Here is a 20,118-nt window from a genome sequence, read left to right as displayed (position 1 = left end):
TAGAATCCTCTTGACAATGCACTTATTATGGGCATGTAAACCAAAGACCAACTGACTTCTCAGTGAAATGGTATCAGACTGAGAATATGGCTATTGTCAAGTCCAGTGCTATGTATGTAGGTCACATGGTCTAGCTCAAAAACCATGGACTTGGAGCCACATGAACTGGACTGGAGTTCTGACTTTGCACCATCTAAAGCATCTAAAGTCGTAAGTCTTCATATAACAGCTGTCTTGGTGCTGTGGGATAATAATTACTGGGCTGCTGATGGCAAGGTCAGAGGTTCAAATCCACCAGCCACTCTGAGGAACAAAGATGCTCTTGTAAAGATTACCATCTTGGAAACTCTAGGAAGGAGTTCTACTCTTCCTTACAGATAGCAGTTGGTTTGTTTTTGTGGATGGTAATTATAACTTTCATTCTCTCCCCTGTTGTTTTATAGTCTAATTTGTACCACTCCTTGAAGCAGATACTTTAAGGTAGAAATAAGATTCCTTAGATTTTCAAATCCACAATCAACACTAATGGAAGCAGCAGCCAAGAAATCAAATGACATATTGCATTGGGCAAATCTGCTGCACAAGAACTTTATAAAATGTTGAAGAGCAAAGGTGTCAGTTTGAGGACTAAGGTGCACCTGACCCAAGCCATGGTATTTTTAATAACCTCATATGCATTTGAAAGTTGGACAATGAATAAGGAAGACCGTAGAAGAATTAATGCTTTTGAGTTATGGTGTTGGAGGAGAATATTAAAAGTGCCATGGCTGCTAAAAGAACAGACAGATCTGTGTTGGAAGAAGTGCAGCCAGAGTGCTCCTTGGAAGCCAGGATGACCAGACTTCATCTCTCATACTTCGGACATATTATCAGGAGGGACTAGTCCCTGGAGAAGAATATCATGGTTGTAAAGTGGAGGGTCAGAGAAAAAGAGGAAGCCCCCCAATCAGGTGGATTAACACAGTGGAGGCAGCAGCAATGGTTTCAAACGTATCCACGATTGTGAGATTTTTGCAGGACCAGGCTGTGGTTCTGCATACATAGGGTCGCTATGAGTTGGCTTGTCTTCCTATCTGGCAGTTCCACTGAAACCTGTCCACTATGGGTGGCACTGCTGATATTTGAACTGCCATCAGCATAGCTTCCAGCATTATAGCAACATTCACACCCCCATAGTATAGCAAATTAACCATGGTGGTGGTCGGGAGGGGGGTTATGTGTCATAGAGTCGGTTCATAGCAACCCTGCATATGGTTTCCAAGGCTGTAAATCTTTATGGTAACAGAAGCCTCACTCATCTTTCTCCTGTGGAACAGCTGGTAGCTCTCTACCAGAGCTCCTTAAATTGACAGTGGAAGTATATAAATATAAATCAAATCAAACCACTTACTGTCAAGTTGATTCAGACTCATGTTGCCCACATGTTTTTGCAGTGTTGATCCATTTGTGCCGTCCAAAGATTCCTGGTATATAAATGTGGTTCTGATGTGCCGTGGAGTCGGTTCTGACTCATAGCGACCCTGTACAGGGTTTCCGTGGCTGTAAATCTTTATGGGAGCAGAAAGCCTCATCTTTCTCCCATGGAACAACTGGTAGTTTCGAACTGCTGACTTGCGGTTCACAGCTGACTTGCGATTCTTAACCACTACGCTATCAGAGCTCCTTGGTATATAAATGTAAGAGAGGTTTATTATCATCATGTGGGAAAGATCGGAGCTATTGTTGAATATTGAAATGCAATCACTTTAGAAACACCTTCTTGTGTTAACTCAGTATTATATTTCCTCTCTAATAGCAAGAATGAATTTGAGATTTCCAAGTACAGAAGCTAAAAGTAACTGGACAAATAAAGAGTGTTTTCAGCATTTGAGTGGAGCTTAAGGGAAATGCAAATTCCCATGAGAGGTACCATGGGGCAGATCTAAATCATAATTCAGAAATAATCACTGCAGGACTCTGCTTGTAAATATTGATTTTTCTGTTAACAGATCAATTGTGAAATGAGTTTAAAATATAGAAAAATAGATTAAAAGTTAAGAGTGGAGATATGAGAATGTTCATGTGAAGATATTAACTTGAAGAGAAATCTTACTTCAGCCAAAATAGATGTTGATATTCCTGTCAAGGATGTTCTAACATTCATTCAGGTTTCTTGCTAGGCCAGATATTTTTAGGAATTTTGAAGCTTGAAAGTAAGAAGCCAGTCTAGAAGAGTGGTTAAGTGGATAGTTTTGGAATCAGTGTGCCTGGACCCCAATTCTTGCTTCAGTGTTTTAAATCCGGCCTTGTTCAAGTCACTTAAAGTCTCTGTGAGTCATTTCTTCAACTTTAAATGCAAATATTGATAAGACCTAAGCCATATGGTTGTTGGGAGAATTACGTGAGATAATACTTTGAACCAGGTAGAAAAATGCCTGACACATAATAAATGCATAATAAATACTGGCCATTTACTGGTGGTGGTAGTGGTAGTGATATGTTGTGGAGTCAGTTCCAACACATAGCAACCCTGCATAGGATTCTTAAGGCTGTAAATCTTTACAGGACAGAAAGCCTCATACTTCTCCACCTGAACAACTGGTAGTTTCAAACTGTTGACCTTAAGGTTAGCAGCCAGATTTGTAACCAGTACACTACCAGAATTCCTTACTGGCTATTAGGAGTCCTTATTTATTAAGCATTTAAGAGTCCTGGAGTCCTACGTGGTGCTGTAGGATAAAGCGTTAAACCGCAAGGTCAGTTTGAACCACAAGGTTGGCAGTTCAAACTCACCAGCTGTTCCTTGGAAATTCCATACAGGGGGAAGTTGAAACCAAATGGACAGCACTTAACAACAACAACCATAACAGCATTAGGAGCCCTGATGTGGCGTCGTAGGATAAGCATTGGACTGCTTCCCAGAGATCAGCTTGGAAACCCTAATCAGGGTCATTATGAATCAGAACTGACTCTATGGCACTTAATAATAACAACATTAGTATTATTGGAGTCCTGGTGTGGCGCTGTTGGATAAGCACTGGATTGTTAACCTCAAGGTCAGTGGTTCAAACCCCACCAGTCACTCCTCAGAAATCCTATACAGAGTCACTATGACTCAGAACCGACTCCACAGCACTTAACAACATTCATACTAGTACTCTTGTGAAGTGAGTTCCACAATTTTTTGAAGAATTGGGATTGATTTGTAACACTAAATTCTCTTAGTAAATGATAATAAATATTATAATTACATTATTATCTGGAGTACTGGTATGGCACTGAAGGTTAATGCGCTGGACCGCAAGGTCGGTTTGAACCACAAGGTCGGGAGTTCAAGCTCACCAGCCTCTCTGCTGGGTCGCTATGAGTTGGAACCGACTAGATGGCACTTAGCAACATTATCGTTAATGCAGCTGCCATGACTGTCCACATGCTGATGCTCATCTTTACAGTGTCATCACCATCTCCTGTGACCTTTCAGAATTCAAACATTTTGAAGTTGACCTACATGTGCTATAGTGAGAGCAATTACAGTGAGAGCAAAGTGGGGGCCCAGTGCTGGACACATTGTGACTGCTCCCTTCCCTGAATTTCAAGGTCAGCCAGTTCAGAGAGTTTCAGAAAAAGGTTACTGCTTTGCACAGAGTACAGCTAAGCTCACCTGTCTAGTGGGATGCAGCTACTTAGTTCCTTTATTTATTTATTTGGATGCAAGGAAACTCAGACTCAAAAATTTTTTTTTACTTGTCTAAGGTTCCATAGCTCTTAAGTATCAAGCAAGGCTCTCAGTTCTTTCTGCCGTCCTGAGAAATAACCTTTGTTTAAAAAATTAAGGAGCCCTAGTGCTGCTGTTGAATAAGCACTTGACTGCTAACCACAAGGTCGGCAGTTCAAAACCACCAGCTGCTCCTCGGGAGAAGGATGAGGTTCTCTGCGCCTTTAAAGAGTTACAGCTTTGGAAACCGTATACAGGTTTGCTATGAGTTCGCATTGAGTCTGTGGTTTGGTTTGGAGTGGGTTTGTGTAAAAAGTTATACCCAAAACAACATAGCAATGTTACGGGATTTGTTTTCCTGCTCCTTTTCCTGAGAATGGAAGTTGTTGTCAGAAAGCTTCCATGATATGTAGGTTCACATTATTTAGTGATGTTTCAGGCCAGAGCATATAGTACCCACCTCACTCTACCACCCCAATATTAAGGTTTCACTTTCTTGGGATGTAGCTCCTTAGGTTGTTGTTGCTATAAGCTACAGAGTCAATTCCAAATCACAGTGAGCCATTGGGATTCCTAAGCTGTAATGTTAATGAAAGCAGACCGCCAGAACTGCTAGGAGGGTTCCAACCTTCAACCTTTCAGCTAACAACTGAGCGCTCAACCAGCATGCTACCAGATCTTTTTCAAGGAGCTCTGGTAGCGTAGTGGTAATGAATCGGGCTGCGAACCACAAGGTCAGCAGTTCAAAACTACCAGCTGCTCCACGGGAGAAAGATGAGGTTTTCTGTTCCCGTGAAGATTTACAGCCTCGGAAACCCTGTTCAGGTCGCTATGGGTCGGAACTGACTCGATGGCACTTAACAACATTATTATCTTAATTGGCTGCTCCAAGACAAACTTTGTGGAACCCAGTTTCCTTTAAAGCAGTGGTTCTCAAATCCCACATACATTAAAATCACTTGGGGAGCCTCTAAAAGTGGTTATAAGGAGGCTTCAGAAAGTTCATGGATAAATGGCTTTAAATGATAAAGAAGTTTTCCCAAAGCTTTTTGAATTTCACGGCCCATCTCAGATGGCCATGCATTCCTGACCACTTGGTTTGGTTTGGTGTGGCTTTACCCTCAGTGTGAGCCCACCTAGAGGCACCATTAATAGAAGAGATAGTCTCTGGCAAACACTGCTTGTTTTTAAAGTGGTAACTAAAGAATTCCCATGGCCATTTAGAGAGTTGGTATCATGGCGATGAAGACTGATATACTCCCAAACATGCGCATGTATTAAGATAAAAAGCAAAATAGTAAATTTATGGATACTTCAAGCCCGGATACATTTTTTCTTTATTTCTTTTTTGCTATTGACTTATGTTAGAATCTTAGGCACAATAACGTTAATATTCCATCTTTAAATATTAAAATGAAATGAAGTTCTGTATGCCAAATGTATGATATATTAATGCCTTCTCATTAAGCACTTACTATAATATAGTCTGAAAAAGTGGTTGGCGGAAAAGTTGAATCAATAAGGTTAAGTAAAGGCAGTGAAATGATGGCAATGTATTCTTAGAAACAAAGTCTCTTCTCATTTATCTTATATATAACCACTGGAGTTGTCTTCCTAAAGCCCCGCTCCCATTACACTGATTCAGAAATGATCTTCCACTAAAGGTATTAAGGAAGGGAGTCCTGGCATAGCGTTGTGGGTTAATGCATCAGACTGCAGAGCCATTTGAACTGCAAGGCGGCAGTTCAAGGTCACCAGCTGCTCCTTGGAAATGCTATACAGGATCGCTATGGGTCGGAGTCGACTCAACAGCACTTAACGACAACAAAGGTATTAAAGAGTCCTGGTGTGGTGCTGAGTGGGCTCAAACAGTCAACGTTTCAGCTGATAGTTTAGCACTTAATCATTTATACCACACCATCCAGGGACCCCAAATAAAAATTAACTGAGGGGAGAGCCAAACCAAACCAAACTAAGTGGTCAGGAATGGACGGCCATTAGAGACCTAGCAATAAACTAGATGACATGACTGAAGTGATGCACACACCTACTGATAACAGGATGTTATGATGAAGTCTAACAAGGAGATTCACTTATAAGTATATTTGCTTAGGCAGGACCTTCAGGTGAGAAGCTAAGAGGGGAGGGAGAGTCCCACATAAGGTTGCTGAAGTGAGCATGTTTTACTGATTTGAATGTACAGCCATTGTGAATAAATGTAGGGAACGCAATTTAAAATCGTTTTTAAAGTTATTTCACATTGCAAATGGAATAAATTCATATCACCAAAACTGAAAACTAGAACCAATACAAAGGCACACCCCTACCATTTACTGTCCCCTCCTAACTCAGCCTATTGCTTTGCCTAGAATGTCATCTGCCATCCATGAAATTCCTAAAAATGACTTGTGTAGATTCTATCCAACTTCCTATACTTAATTCACGTTGACAGCCATAAAGCCTTTCCATTTGTAAGAGCAGGTGAAACAGAGATGGGGGAACAGCCAGGGAGCCATTGTAATGACCCAGTGAAAGATAACAGTGCCCACCTGATTCAGGTAGGAGGCATGTGATAGAATGGAAAGGATTCGGAAATGCTGTAGATATGGGTGTGTGTAGACATGGAGGTGAGGAGATACACACACAAGTTTTTCTTTTGTGGTCCAGGAATCTTAGTTCCTTGAAGAACTTCTCTCCAGGTTATCCATCCTTCTGTTATTGGGTAAAGCTGAACATTGCCAATAAGCCTTTTACACCATCCGTTGGTCTGCGTATCAGTCAGGCCTCTACTCAACTACATTTCCTTTATGTTCTGATGCCTTCCAGTGTAGTACTGCCATCCTGGGTTTTCTTGTTTATAAGTCTGCAAAAACTTGTCTAAAAGACAGGCGTAAGATCATAGTGTGTTTTTAATGATGTGTAGTGTAAACCCCTTTCAAGGCAAGGATGTACTATGCTTCAGTAAGTTTCTTTCCATTCTTTATGCCTGCCTACAAGGCAGAGTTTGTAAATTTTTGTTAATGTTACAGGGGAACATTCAGATGCCTTTTCTGTCCTGCTGGTGTGTAGGGCTATTTTTATTTTTTGTTCTTGCTGTTTTTCTGTGCTTGTGATTTTAAAGGTGCCAGACTGACTGCCCTCGAGCCCGCTGTCCCTGATTTCTCCCAAGAATAAGACAAATTATATGGGCTGGGAGGCAGCAGATCTGGTCGTGTCTAAGTCCGGCACATTCATCTGATCCACTCTGAAGAATATTTTGCCAAAAAAAAAAATGAAGTTTGTGCCTTAGGAATAGAGTCCATGTACTCTCAGATCTCATAGCTGAGAAAACAAACTTTTGCTGTACCAGTATTAAAGCAGTTCAGAGTTTTGTGATCCAGTAAAACCACCAAGCACTCTTTGGAGAAACTTAGAATGTATTCTCTCTTCCATATCTACCTGTCACAATTCCATCCTTTAAGGTTATGCTCACATGCCTCTTTCTTCACAGAACCTTTCCTGAGCAGCTTCAGATTACCTTCTAGTTTATGCATTTCTCATATGGTGTTTTTTCACATTTTGTTATCTGGTTGTTGGGGATATATCCTTTCATGGTGGTGGTGATGGTATGCCATCGAATCAGTTCCAACTCATAAAGACTCTGTGTAGGGTTTTCAAGACTTTAAATATTTATGGGAGCAGAAAGCCTCCTCTTTGTCTCAATGAGCAGTTGGTGGATTTGAACTGTTGACCTTGAAGTTAGCAGCCCAACGTATAACCCGGTACCCTACCAGAGCTCCTTAGATACTCTCATGTTCAGTGCCATCGAATTGGTCTGATTCATAGTCACCCTGCCTAAGGTTTCCAAAAAGCAGCTGGTAGATTTGAGCCACTGACCTTGCAGTCCGGTGCATTATCTTACAGTGCCACACTGGCACTCCATGTACTCTCATAGGGAATGTTAAAGGTACTGATCATGTCTAATTCATTCCTGTGTATCCCACTGAAACAGAGCAATGGGGCTAGATAGAAAAAGTAAGAACTTGGAATATCTGTAGAACAGGTGAAAATTTCCAAGTTTTTTTTGTTGTTTTTTTTTTTTTGTCTGGCCTTTAAAGCTCCTCTCTAACCTTTCTTTGTATTCAGCCATTGAAATTCGTTCCCAGATTCTCATGGGTAGTTTTCAGCATGTCTGTATACCAGGTTCAGGCTCTTGGATTCCATATAGTAAACATTTGCCATCCATGCTCTAGCTCAAAACTGCTACCTCCAGCTGCCTAGTAGAGTCCTGGTGTGGCACTGTGGGAGAAAGCACTGGACCAAAAGGTGGATTTGAACCACAGGTTGGTAGTCCAAACTCACCAACCACTCCTTGGAAACCCTATGTAGGGTTGCTATGAATCAGAACCAATTCTGTGGCTCTTAACAACAACAACAGCTGTTTAGTAGACTAACCATGACTAGTTAATAACATTTAGCCAGAATTAATTTAGCATAAAGTAAGACCTACAGATCATTAGTTTCTTTGTAAAGATTACATTTTGTAGATTAGTTATGCAGTTGCCCCAATAAACAATATGTTTTCTGTTATGAAACGTTGACACATGGTGACATGACGTTCTCAGAATTTTCACATCATGTTCAAACATAACACTGGGAACTTTAGAGTCATCCAAATTTTTAAATCATTATTTCAAGTTACATATCTTATAATAAAACCAGATACAAGTTAACTCTGGGATTTATTGCTCTTCGTAAAACTAGTTACAAAGTTTATTACAGTATTACAATTAAATATTGTATATCAATTCTTTTATCAAGTCACAAGATTATAATATCAATACTTCATAATAGCATCAGCTATATTAATAATGCATATAAATTTCAGCCACACTTAAAGGACATGTGGAATTCTGCAGTAAAATATAAGGAAATACTTTTCAGAGCTAAATGCAACCAGAGACCATTAGAAATATATTTGCCTCTTTTCTTGCAAACTGAAACATTTAGCTTCTCATATTCGAGTGTGAAATGGTTGTCAATCCAATGTGATGGAGTGCTGAAAGGCAGTCTTCAGTGAGAAATCTCTCCACAGTGATAGATCTGTGTTCAGTCTTGATGGACAGTGGTGAACAGTATACATGCTGAAGCTAGCTTGCTTCTACTTGAAGTTACTTAATCACTTTGTGATTTAGTTCCCTGATCTGTAAAATGGAATAATAACAGTACCTACCTCATAGGGTTGTTGTGAATATTAAATAGGCTAATATACAAAAGGATGAGTCAAAAATTATCCACACTTATATTAAAATACCTGTCCACCTCCACGGCTGATGACAACATGGAGTGTGCACATGAAATGATTCTGTTGAACACATGAGTGACAGTGGATTATGTGGCAAGTCATTTGCAAATCAGCCATGGCTCTGCCTATGAAACAATCCATGGCAGACTTGGGTTTTGAAAAGTTTATGTGAGATAGGTACTGAAACAACTCACCAAAGAGCATAAACAGATGTGTTTGGAAATCTGCAAATAAAATTTGGACTAGTACTCAATGAAAGGTATTTTATTTTATTTTTTAAAAATTTATTTTAAAAAAATCATTGCTGATGATGAGACATAGATTCATCACTACGAGCCTGAGAGTAAATGACAGAGTATGGAATGGAAACATCCTCAATTGTCGACCAAGAAAAAGTTCAAAAGTCAACCATCAGCTGGAAAGTTGATACTTATCACAGTTTCCTGGGATTCTCAAAGGCCAGTATTGGAACACTATCAGGAAAAAGGTTCAGCAATCAATGGTGTTCAATATAGTGAGATGCTCACTGAAGTGCTAAAGCCTAACCTTTGGATTAAATGGAGAGGACTGGTATCCTAGGGCGTTGTGATCTAGTATGACAATGCTCATCTGCATACCTCTGCCCACACTGTTGACACTCTGCTAAAACTTCATTTTGAGGTATTAAAGCATCCTCCCTGTAGTCCTAATCTTGCTCCATTAGACTTTTACTTCTTTGTTCCCCTGAAAGCAGTGCTTAGAGGACGTAGATTCACCTCTGAATCTAAATGAAGACAGTGGTCTATTCGTGACTTGAAGTTCAGCCTTAAATGTTTTTAATAATGGAATACGAAAGCTTGTTGACAGATGGATAAAGTGTATTGAAAAACAAATAGATTATGTAAAAAATGATCTATTTGTCTTTTGGGAAAGTTAATTGAAATAAATTCAACAGCCAGAGTGCAGATCATTTTTGACTTACCCTTATATAAAGCACCAAGAACAAGCCTAATATTTATGAAGCATTATGCTTTCTATAACCAGTAAGTAAGAGTCTTACTAGAATTTTCAGTGACATGTGACATTAGAAAAGTCTGACTTGTGTAAGTAATGAATAAGAAGATAAAGTATATATTGAGCCAGACAATAGATATCTTAGTGAAGATTGCAACACACTTCATACCTCTCACTGACATTAATATTTTTATTAAATTGTATTTAATTGTTATTATTTAGAAATTAACATGAAATTTATAAACCTCAATCTAATAACCATATGTAGACCAGGTGCCTTGTTAATTGATCTAAGAATACTGAAAAATACAGAACTGGGCTGGACAATGACAGCCAGGTTCATGAGGAACTCAAAGCCCTATAGGATGTGGAATCGCTGCAGAATTTAGGAATGTTCCAACTGAGAACTGTTCAAGAGAGAATGATAGCCTAATTCTAATATCTTAAAGGGTGCCAAAGCCTGACAGAGATAAGACTTGAATCTGTGAGGCTGGACAGACAGATCTAGAACTGTTGAATAACAGGAAAAGTGAGGAGGCAGCCTTGGGTTCAATATGGGAAAGAACTGCCTACCAACTGAAGCAGCTGTAAAAATACAAGGGGCACCTTTTCCTCTGCCTGCCTGCCCCTGAGGGCTAACTACAGAGGACTTATAATCAGAGCTTCTGTGAAAGGAATTGACCTTTGAGTGTGGACCCAGTTCCCTCATAGTCTAACTGGATGCATAGACTTTTCAAGGAGAAAGGACTGTGCCTTCCACTCTTAGCACTTGGGTCATGTTTCTTTTATACTTACCTATGAGAGTAAGGAGCTCTGGTAGTGTAGTGGTTACGAATTGGCCTGCGAACTGCAAGGTCAGCAGTTCAAAACTACCAGCTGTTCCGGGGGAGAAAGATGAGGCTTTCTGCTCCCGTAAAGATTTACAGCCTCGTAAACCCTGTACAGGGTCGCTATGAGTCAGAACTGACTCCACGGCACTTAACAACAACAAATGAGAGTAAAGACAGAGGTATAGTAGAAAAAGCACTAGACTCCAAATTAGGAGACTTGAGCTTTACTCAAGTACTTTCAGGGGAACCTGGGGCTGTGAGGGTTAATTTCCCCCCACTGATTCATGTGAACATCCCCATCATGCCATCCTTACAAAGGATTAAGAAGTGCCACTTGCCTCTGGGCTAACTTCTATTTATATGTCTGAGTAGCATTGGACTCCATTGGTTTTTCTATGGCTAATTTTGAGAAGTAGGTCACCAGTTATTTCTTTCCTCTGAGTGGATCTGAACCACCTGTCTTTTGATTAGCAATCAAGAATTTGAACCATTGATGGTGCAGTGGGTTCAACATTGGGCTATTAACCACACAGCCATTGGTTCAAGCCCACCAGCCACTCTACAGGAGAGTGATGAGGCAGTCTGCTCCCATAAAGATTCACAGCCTCGGAAACCCTAAGGAACAGTTTTGCTCTGTCCTGTAAGGACTCTGAGTCAAGAATGCCTCCATGACACTGGGTTTGGTTTTAGTTATGGGACTCCTTCACACATGGTAAGCTCATTGCCATGCAATCAGTTCCCACTCATGGTAATCTCATATGGTTCTGAATAGAATTGCACTTATAAAGGGTTTTCAATGGTTATAAATTTATGGATGTTAATGGATCACCTGAATTATCTTTTGCAACTACAATGAGCAAACTGGAGCTGCCAGACTTTGGTTAAGAGTGAACATATATATCCGTTTACACCACTCAGTAATTCTTTTACAAAGGTTGTTTTTGTTGCTGTTAGGTGCTGTTGAGTCAGTTTCGACTCATAGCAGCTTAATGCACAATCAATGTTTGTAGCTTGAACCCATTGCTACTACCACTGTGCCAATCCATCTCATTGGGGGTCATCCTCTTTTTTGCTGATCCTTCACTTTACTAAGATTATTGCTATTAAGTGCCATCGAGTCAATTCCAAGTCATGGCAACCCTGTACAGGGTTTCCAAGGAACAACTCATGGGCTTGAACTGCGGACCTTTTGATTCACATTCCAGTGTGTATTCTCCAGCACCACACCAGGAATCCTTGCAAAGGCGGTAGTTATACCAGTCATCTTGTCAGTGGTGACGATGGCAGTGGCATCATTTTCACTGCTGCTGACATTTTGAACCTGCTGTCTCTCCCCTCATGGCTTCTTTGGAAGGACTGATGTGTAATCACCTGGTGGTTCTCAGTAATCACTCCACTCTTTTCTTTCAGGCCGCTGTGCTCGCTGTGGGGAGAACGTCGTTGGGGAAGGTACAGGCTGCACTGCCATGGATCAGGTCTTTCACGTGGATTGTTTTACCTGCATCATCTGTAACAACAAGCTCCGGGGGCAGCCCTTCTATGCAGTGGAGAAGAAAGCATACTGTGAGCCCTGCTACATTGTAAGTTACAGATTTGTTTCTTAAGTGTTTGATAAAGATGTCTTGCCAGAAACAAAAAACAGAAAGAGTCCATCACTACCGCTAGAATATAACCATCAATTTTTAATTTCCAGACCTAAACAAACATGTATGTGATGTGAACTGGCATATTTTAATTTATTCCTTCTTTTTCTCCACTGGTATTATGAGGTCAGAAAGCTAGACCGGGATGGAGCTACCATTCAGTTAGTCATCTGCGGGGAGGAACCTTAATCATGACTTCATGCGTTCATGTCTAAGCTACCGTGTTTCTCCCTAAAGCATAAGAAGGTTTTATAAGTACCAGAATTGGGCTTCTTGATATTAGATCTCACCCTATATTTGTAGTTCCCAATTGTTTTTGGGAATCTTGACAGGGTTCATGTACTTCATCCAGGCTCTTTCAAACTCCTGAGTCTTTGAATCACTTCTTACGCTGCTGAGGATTTCTTACCTCCCAGTCATGCTATGACACTGTAGCTTAAGCGTCAGACTGCTGATTGCACGGCCAGCAGTTCAAACCCAACAGCCACTCCTCAGAAATCCAGTACAGGGTTGCTGTGAGTCAGTACCAACTGCATTTAAAGACCACAAAAGCTTGTATATTTCAACGTAAAAGAAACCTTGAGTGCTAGGCAGTGGAAGCTATACATAGCATAGCCTAGCCCCAAATCTCAAGTTTATTGCAGAAGTTTCTGATGTCAGTGTTTTGTTCAATAATTTGACAATTGTGAAGCTCTTACAGCCCTAGGGTCTGCAAGAGAGATCTAAAAGCTCTTCAACATGAAGAGTTTGTAGGATTTAATGTTGTTTTGCATCTTTTCGGTTGAGTTTCCTTTTATTTTTCCCCCCAGTGGCAACTTAAATACATACATAGAATCATTATAGAGTCACGTAAGAATAGCGTTAAGGAAGAAAGAAATCGTATAATCATTGGCCTAACTCTTCTCTCAGAAGTGGAAATGCAGAGAAGCAGAGAGGAGAGGAGCAACTACATTGTGTCACTCACTGGTGGAAGAGCCAGGATGGTATCTGGTTGTTCACAGTTGTAGTCCCATATTCTTTGCAGACACTACATAGTTTAAGTTTGTCCAAAACATTTACCTTGTAATGTCCTGTTGACCTGGAATCACCGTGGAAGGTGCATTTACAAGATGGAAAGTCTAGTAAACAAAAGCTTGCCTCTTTAGGAAGTTTTAACTAATAAACAAATATTCTTATATTTCAAATATTGCTTCCTTCAAATCTTTGTTTCAAGCTGAAAGACATTACATAACCCTCTATGTTTACATTATTTGTCATTCACAATGACTTGGGACCATCACTATGAAATGATTTACTTCAGTGAGCTCTGTGATATTGATGTCAGTGGAGACTGGAGGCTTCTGTGGCCATTTGTCCTTATACTCAGTGACCACAGCCTTCTGTATTTTTTGTAGCTCTTGTGACTAGATTGTTGATTCTTGCTACTTGAATGATACTCTTTTGGCAGCTTTCTTCAGTCATACTTTTTATCCCTTATGAGTTAAGAATCACATGGGCGACATACTAGGAGATAATATAACATGGGTTGGAATTTGGCTCTAGCACTGAAAATCTTTCTCTCCTTTAAAAGGTTACTTAAACTTTGTAATCCTCGGTTTTCCTTGTCTACATAATGCAGACAAGTGACGTCTTTCCACCAAAGGCTTATAAAGTTTATTTGAGACAATTCATATAAAGCACCTTTAGCTTAGTCAAGAAATGGCGGTGAAATCAATGTTATTTCGAGATCCACTTTGATAAGATTTGTGAATCTGATTATCTCTGTGTGAGAACCTTGATTGTACATGTAATCCATGGACTCCTGGAAAATCATTTTAACTTTTCAGAGTACCCCCTCTCCCATTTTTAATAAATGTGTAGCTGCTTGCTTTCCTGAGTGTGTAACAAGTCTGAAGACAGTCAAATATGCATAGCAGGTTTCCAAAATGTGTGGGTTCAGTTTTCAATCACCATTCCAGAAGTAGGTCTCTGAGATTCTTTTTGGATGCCAACTTTTCTGCTTTGGTTACTGGATACTATGCTTACGATAAGGCAGCATATCTAAGAGATATTGAATACTTGGAGCAACTGTGGGTGAATTCAAATAATGGAAATTCTTACTGTTCTTTCTGATTTTTTGCCACGTAACACCTCTCATCAAGACTTTTCTTTAATGAAACCTATTCGTAGTAACTCTAAAGTATAACTTGATTCTTATCAGAATTCAGTTAATTTTTATTCAAAGACCCTCTTCAGTATTGATTTCAGAATTCAGCATAGCCTTCAGATGGATATATTAGCACTTTAATTTCTTCCAAACTCTCGAAAGTCCAGTAAGTTGTGTCCTAGAAATGCAAAGTAGTTTTTTTCTGGAGGAGGGATTGGGCTAGGAAAATGAAATGAAACAAGGTTGTTTTGAACATGAAATCTGTGTTAAGGAGATTAGAGCATGTGTGCCTCATCTGGAACAAAAATCCTTAGAACAGGAAGCAACTGAAATGTCAGCCAATCAAATTGCCTCGTGTTACATAGCAGAACGGTTCAGAGTGGTACAAACAGTTTCTGCACAGCTACTAATATACAATTAGTAGTTCAAACCCACTCAGCAGAGCCAGAGGAGAAATACATGTCTATCTCATTCCATAGCTTTGTTGTTGTTGTTGTTGTTGTTAAGTGCTGGCGAGTTTGTTCTCACTCATAGTAACCCTACATAGGGTTTATGAGCAGCAGTTGATGGGTTTTACCTGCCGACCTGTGGATACCAATCAAGTGCTTATCCTACAAGCACTACATCAGCATTATACCAAAAAAAAAAAAAAAAAAAGTCATATTGAACAGTTCTACTACAAAATTAAGGGGTCATTATGAATCAAAATCCACTTAATGTCAGTGAGTTCAGTGTTTGGTTTACAGTGATGTAAACTGATATCTCCAAAATCCCAGCCTTTGGGGGCATCGGTTGGTGCTCTTGTCTTTTTCTTTTTCTTTAAATAAACTCAGAAAATTGAAGGTAACTCCTTAGTTAATTATTTCTCTGTGAGAACCATCCAGTTTATGCTCTGAGTTCAGCCATGAAATCAGCCTAATATAAATATTTATGTCTGCCAAAGTTGGTTGTTGATCAGCCTAAAATTATATATAAATGTTTAAATCAAATTAAATGAACACTTACATAGTTTTCAAAGAAAATGTACCAGTAATGTTTTCAGCTCTGATTTAGTGATTTTTCATGTTTTACTATGATGCCTTGACTCCTTAATCTTTGTGTATGTTGTTGTTGTTATTGCTGTGGTTGTCAGTTACCAAGTTATATTTGACTCAGCGACCCACAGGACAGGATAGAACTATCCTATATGAGTTTCTGGTGTGGCATTATGGGTTATTGTGCTGGACTGCAAGGTCAGTTAGAACCATGAGGTTGGCAGTTCAGGCTCACGAGCTGCTCCTCAGAAGCCCTATATAGGGTCACAGTGAGTCGGAAACAACTCAATGTCAGTTAATAACAACAGCGTAAGAGTTCCTAGGTTGTAATCTTTATGGAAGCAGATCACCATGTTTGCTCTTTCCCAAAGTCACTGGTGGGTTTGAACCACTGGACTTTTGGTTAGCAGCCAAGCACTTAACCATTGTGCCACCAGGTTTCCTCATAATTCAACAAATTTGTTTCAATAAGGCACTAAAATTATCTCCTTAATCATTTTGTAAATGCTATATTTTGAAGGTTTTGTTGATTAGCTTAAAATTTATGTAGTTTTCTAGCTCATAATCTTGATTTTTAGCTTATTATCTATTTAGTCTTACGTTGTGTTATATAGTACACATTCTAAAATCATTTGCCACTCAAAAGATATTGGATATTTTCCAATCGTTTAGTATTATAAATAACATGCCTATGTTGTTGTTGTTAAGTGCCGTCGAGTCGGTTCCGACCCATAGCGACCCTGTACAGGATTTCCGAGGGTGTAAATCCTTACGGGAGTAGAAAGCCTCATCTTTCTCCTGCATAGCGGCTGTTAGTTTCCAACCACTGACTTTAAGGTTCGCAGCCCGATTCATAACCACTATGCTACCAGAGCTCCTTAACATGCCTATGTTGTTATTGTTGTTATGTGCCGTCGAGTCGGCTCCGACCCATAGCGACCCTATACAGGGTTTCCGAGGGTGTAAATCTTTATGGGAGTAGAAAGCCTCATCTTTCTCCCGCAGAGCAGTTGGTAGTTTCGAACCGCTGACCTTAAGGATCGCAGCCCGATTCGTAACCACTACGCTACCAGAGCTCCTTAACATGCCTATAGATGAGTTATTTTTTAAATTACTCCTTTAGCACTAATTCTTTTATTTATATTATCAAATTAAGCTTAAGATAATTTTGAGGGCTCTTGCAATACCATGATGCATGTCTATAGAAAGATTTTCCCCCCATATACAAAACCATCAGCAGTGAATCCAAATGTTGAACTGCAATCTCTCTACTCTTAGATTTTATAAATTTTTTGGTCGGGGGCAGGGAGGGGCATCAAGCTAGAAAACATGTTCAGTTATAGTTCACATTTGAGTTTGCAGAGTTTTGAGTATTTTTATAGATGTATATAAATAAGCAGATTGAAATGAAGAACAAGAAGACTTCCTTAGGAAAGTAATGTGTGTAACTAGAATTTATTAGTTCTATAGTTGAAGGAGCCCTGGTGGCACAGTGGTTAAGCACTTGACTGCTTATTGAAAGGTTTGTGGCTCAGTCTCACCAGCTGCTCTGTGGGGATAAAATATGGAGTTTGCTTCCACACAGATTACATCTTTGGAAGCCTTGGCTGTTCTCCTCAGTCCTATAGCATCGCAGTGAATCAGAATGAACAGAAAGGCAATGGGGTTGAGTTTTTGTTTTTTACTAGCCCTACCTCTCCTGGTTTAACCCCTGGGTAAGCCATCTAGCTTTTCTTACCACCAGTATCCTCTCTTCTTAAGGGAAATAGAAGCTGCTTTTCTATTCTCAAAGACAAGGCATAAACAAGTTCATGGGTGTGATACTTTGTAAATGCTGAAATTGTTGAAAACTGTAGGGTTTAATCTGATTAATAACATTATTATCATTGCTTTTCCCCTTATTATAATGTGATATAGTATAAAAACCCTCTAAGTCTGGATTCCTGACTGCAGTTGCTATGGAAATACAGAAATAAATAGATGCTGTAGAATGACTATGAGGACATATATGAGAAGAAGACGTTAATGCTTTGCTTAGTAATATTTTTGTATCATTCTAAGTATAAAGGGTCACCATGAGTCTGAATCGGCTCTACAGTAACAGGTTTGGTTTTCATGTTTCTAAGCATAAAGGGCAGCAAAGGTCCTGCCCTCTTATATGCCCTCTGCACTTGATGAGATGGGCTTACTTATCAGTTTACAGGGAACAAAAGAATAGCTCTTCTCTTTTTGGCATTGCAGAGGATCCTGGAACCTAGAGACCCAGCACATCAGAGACTTGCAGCAAAAGTCTCTTTACAAGATCCTACTCTCAACCCTAGTTCATAGAAACAGGAGTAAGTGGGTTGAATCCAACTCCTAACTCTCCAACTGTGGAAGTCAGGGCAGACATTTTTATTAGAGTTATTAATCTAAGTGGTTAAATGTTGTTGTGTGCCATTGAATGGGTTCCGACTCATACCGACCCTGTATAAGGTTTCTGAAGAACAGCTGGTGTGTTTGAACTACTGACCTTGCAGTTTAAAGCAACTTTATGATCCAGTTCTGTATCTTATAGTGCCACAGCTAACAGCACAGAAATCTAAATACTTTGAGATACCTGAACTTGATGCATTAGTGCAGAATCTTGTCCAAGGTATGGCAAGGCTGGCATGTGCCATGGGCACCACTTGAGGGTGGTGCCACTGGGCAGTTTCTATTGCCTTGTAGGGTACAAAGTCCTTCTTCAAGCTCAGTAGACAACCAGAGCTGTAGCACAGGAGGGAGGGCAGGGTACTTGACACCAAATGAGGTGCAGAATGACATTCTGAGGCGCCACAAATATGAAAGGCCAGATAAGATGGGCAAAAATGTTTTTACCGACACATTGTCAATATCTATTCATCTTGGCATTAGGGGCATGCGACACAACTAAAAGACTGCACCGGGTGCTTATTACCTTCCCTCTCCTGCTGCATTAGTGGCAAACAGAGTAGCAACTCCCTATGTCACTCTCTAAATGGCTACAGTTAAACATTCTTACCCCACAACCTACATTAAGAACTTGGGTTTTTTACCCTTTTATACACTCAATAAAATGTTTTAAAATCAGTTATGGGCAGTGCTTTATGTGAGCATTGAAAAAGGAGCCAAGAGTTTGGACTAAAGCTAAGAAACCTACGTGAACATGAATTTCCTCTCATCTCTTTTCTGAGTCCCTACCTCTGCTCCTTCATCTCCAAGGAACACTGTCCTTTCCAAGCACTACATCATCACCCATAAGCATTCTCCCAGGAAGGAGAAGAATGGTTCAAAGAGCAGAGGAAGCATATTTGTCAAGTGCTCTCTTGAGATGTTTAGTTATTCTATCATTTGTACAACTCATTGATTTTGCAGTGCTCCTGAGTATGTAGCATGGCGTGATATACTTATGAGAACCCTGTGAAATAGACAAAGGGAAGATTATTAGTCCCCTTTTAAAGATAGGACTTTAAAGATTTCCAAATAGTAGGCCAAAAAAGAGACTAGGAACAGATCTTCTAACCCGTGGTTGATTGCTGAGTCCACAGTACTCTCCTGAAACTTATGTTCATCTTCTAAAGGAATGAAGATGCTGACAGCCCCCACTCCCCATGTTTAAATTGTCTGTGATTATAGCCTTCTATTTCTAAAATTTTAATTGATGGATGCATGAATCATGCCTTCCGGAATTATAGAACCTTAACTTTTACAGAAAAAAAAAAAAAAAAACTAACTAAACAACATACACCTCTATCTTGGGCATTTACATATGGCTTTCACTGAAATGCCTCAAGTTAAAAGGGAAAAACTTTTTTATGTTTAATGGTTTAAAAGAATTCTGACTAATAACTTTTTTTGGTATGCTTTCTGGAGTCTCATTTTATCCTTTTCTGACCCTACGCATCATGTACAATTATTACTGGTGGCATTATAGGATAAATGCTAGACTGCTAAGCACAAAGTTGGTAGTTCAACCCCACCAGCTGCTATGCAGGAGGAAGATGAGTCTTTCAGCTCCCTAAATGATTTACAACTTCAAAAACCCTATACAAGGTCATGATGAGTTGGAATTGACTTGATGATGTGTTGGATTTTGGTTTTGATATTTTTTTTTCCAGGAGTGAGAAACTGAGTCTCAGAAAAAGTATACTTGATCAGTTCCATATCCTGTATGTGTCAGAACCACGACTTGAACCCTGGCCCTTAATTCCTGAATCTAATTCTTTCTATATATCCAACAGAAATGATTGGAATCTCATTTGTTATTACTAGGTTTCGTTTTTCTTAAATTTTTTGCCACTATTTATTCATAATATAAAGTTTTCAAAAATAATAGATAACCCAGTCACTGAATTTTATAAATGTGGCATTTAAGTTATTTTTATATATGGTAGATAAATATTGATCTCAGACCATTGTGTGGCTATAAATCATTCATATATACTAAAATTTTAAGTATTGCATGCTTATTAAATTTAGAAAGTACAAGAAAAT

The 20,118-nt window shown here is 39.5% G+C and overlaps 1 protein-coding gene across 4 annotated transcripts in view; it reads left to right on the top strand.

Annotated features, from left to right (window-relative positions):
- LPP (LIM domain containing preferred translocation partner in lipoma) overlaps window positions 1–20,118 on the top strand; it is a 938,906-nt gene that overhangs the window by 791,052 nt on the left and 127,736 nt on the right. For all 4 annotated transcript variants that reach the window (XM_006871883.1, XM_006871881.1, XM_006871882.1 and 1 more), the window contains one exon: window positions 12,212–12,381. In XM_006871883.1, the coding sequence (XP_006871945.1) occupies window positions 12,212–12,381 (170 nt within the window). The remainder of the gene's footprint in view (window positions 1–12,211; window positions 12,382–20,118) is intronic.

This window comes from Chrysochloris asiatica, unplaced genomic scaffold, assembly GCF_000296735.1.
Source record: "Chrysochloris asiatica unplaced genomic scaffold, ChrAsi1.0 scaffold00177, whole genome shotgun sequence".
NCBI lineage: Eukaryota > Metazoa > Chordata > Mammalia > Afrosoricida > Chrysochloridae > Chrysochloris > Chrysochloris asiatica.
Note: the sequence above shows the minus strand (reverse complement) of the source record. Positions and strands in the feature narration are given on the sequence as shown.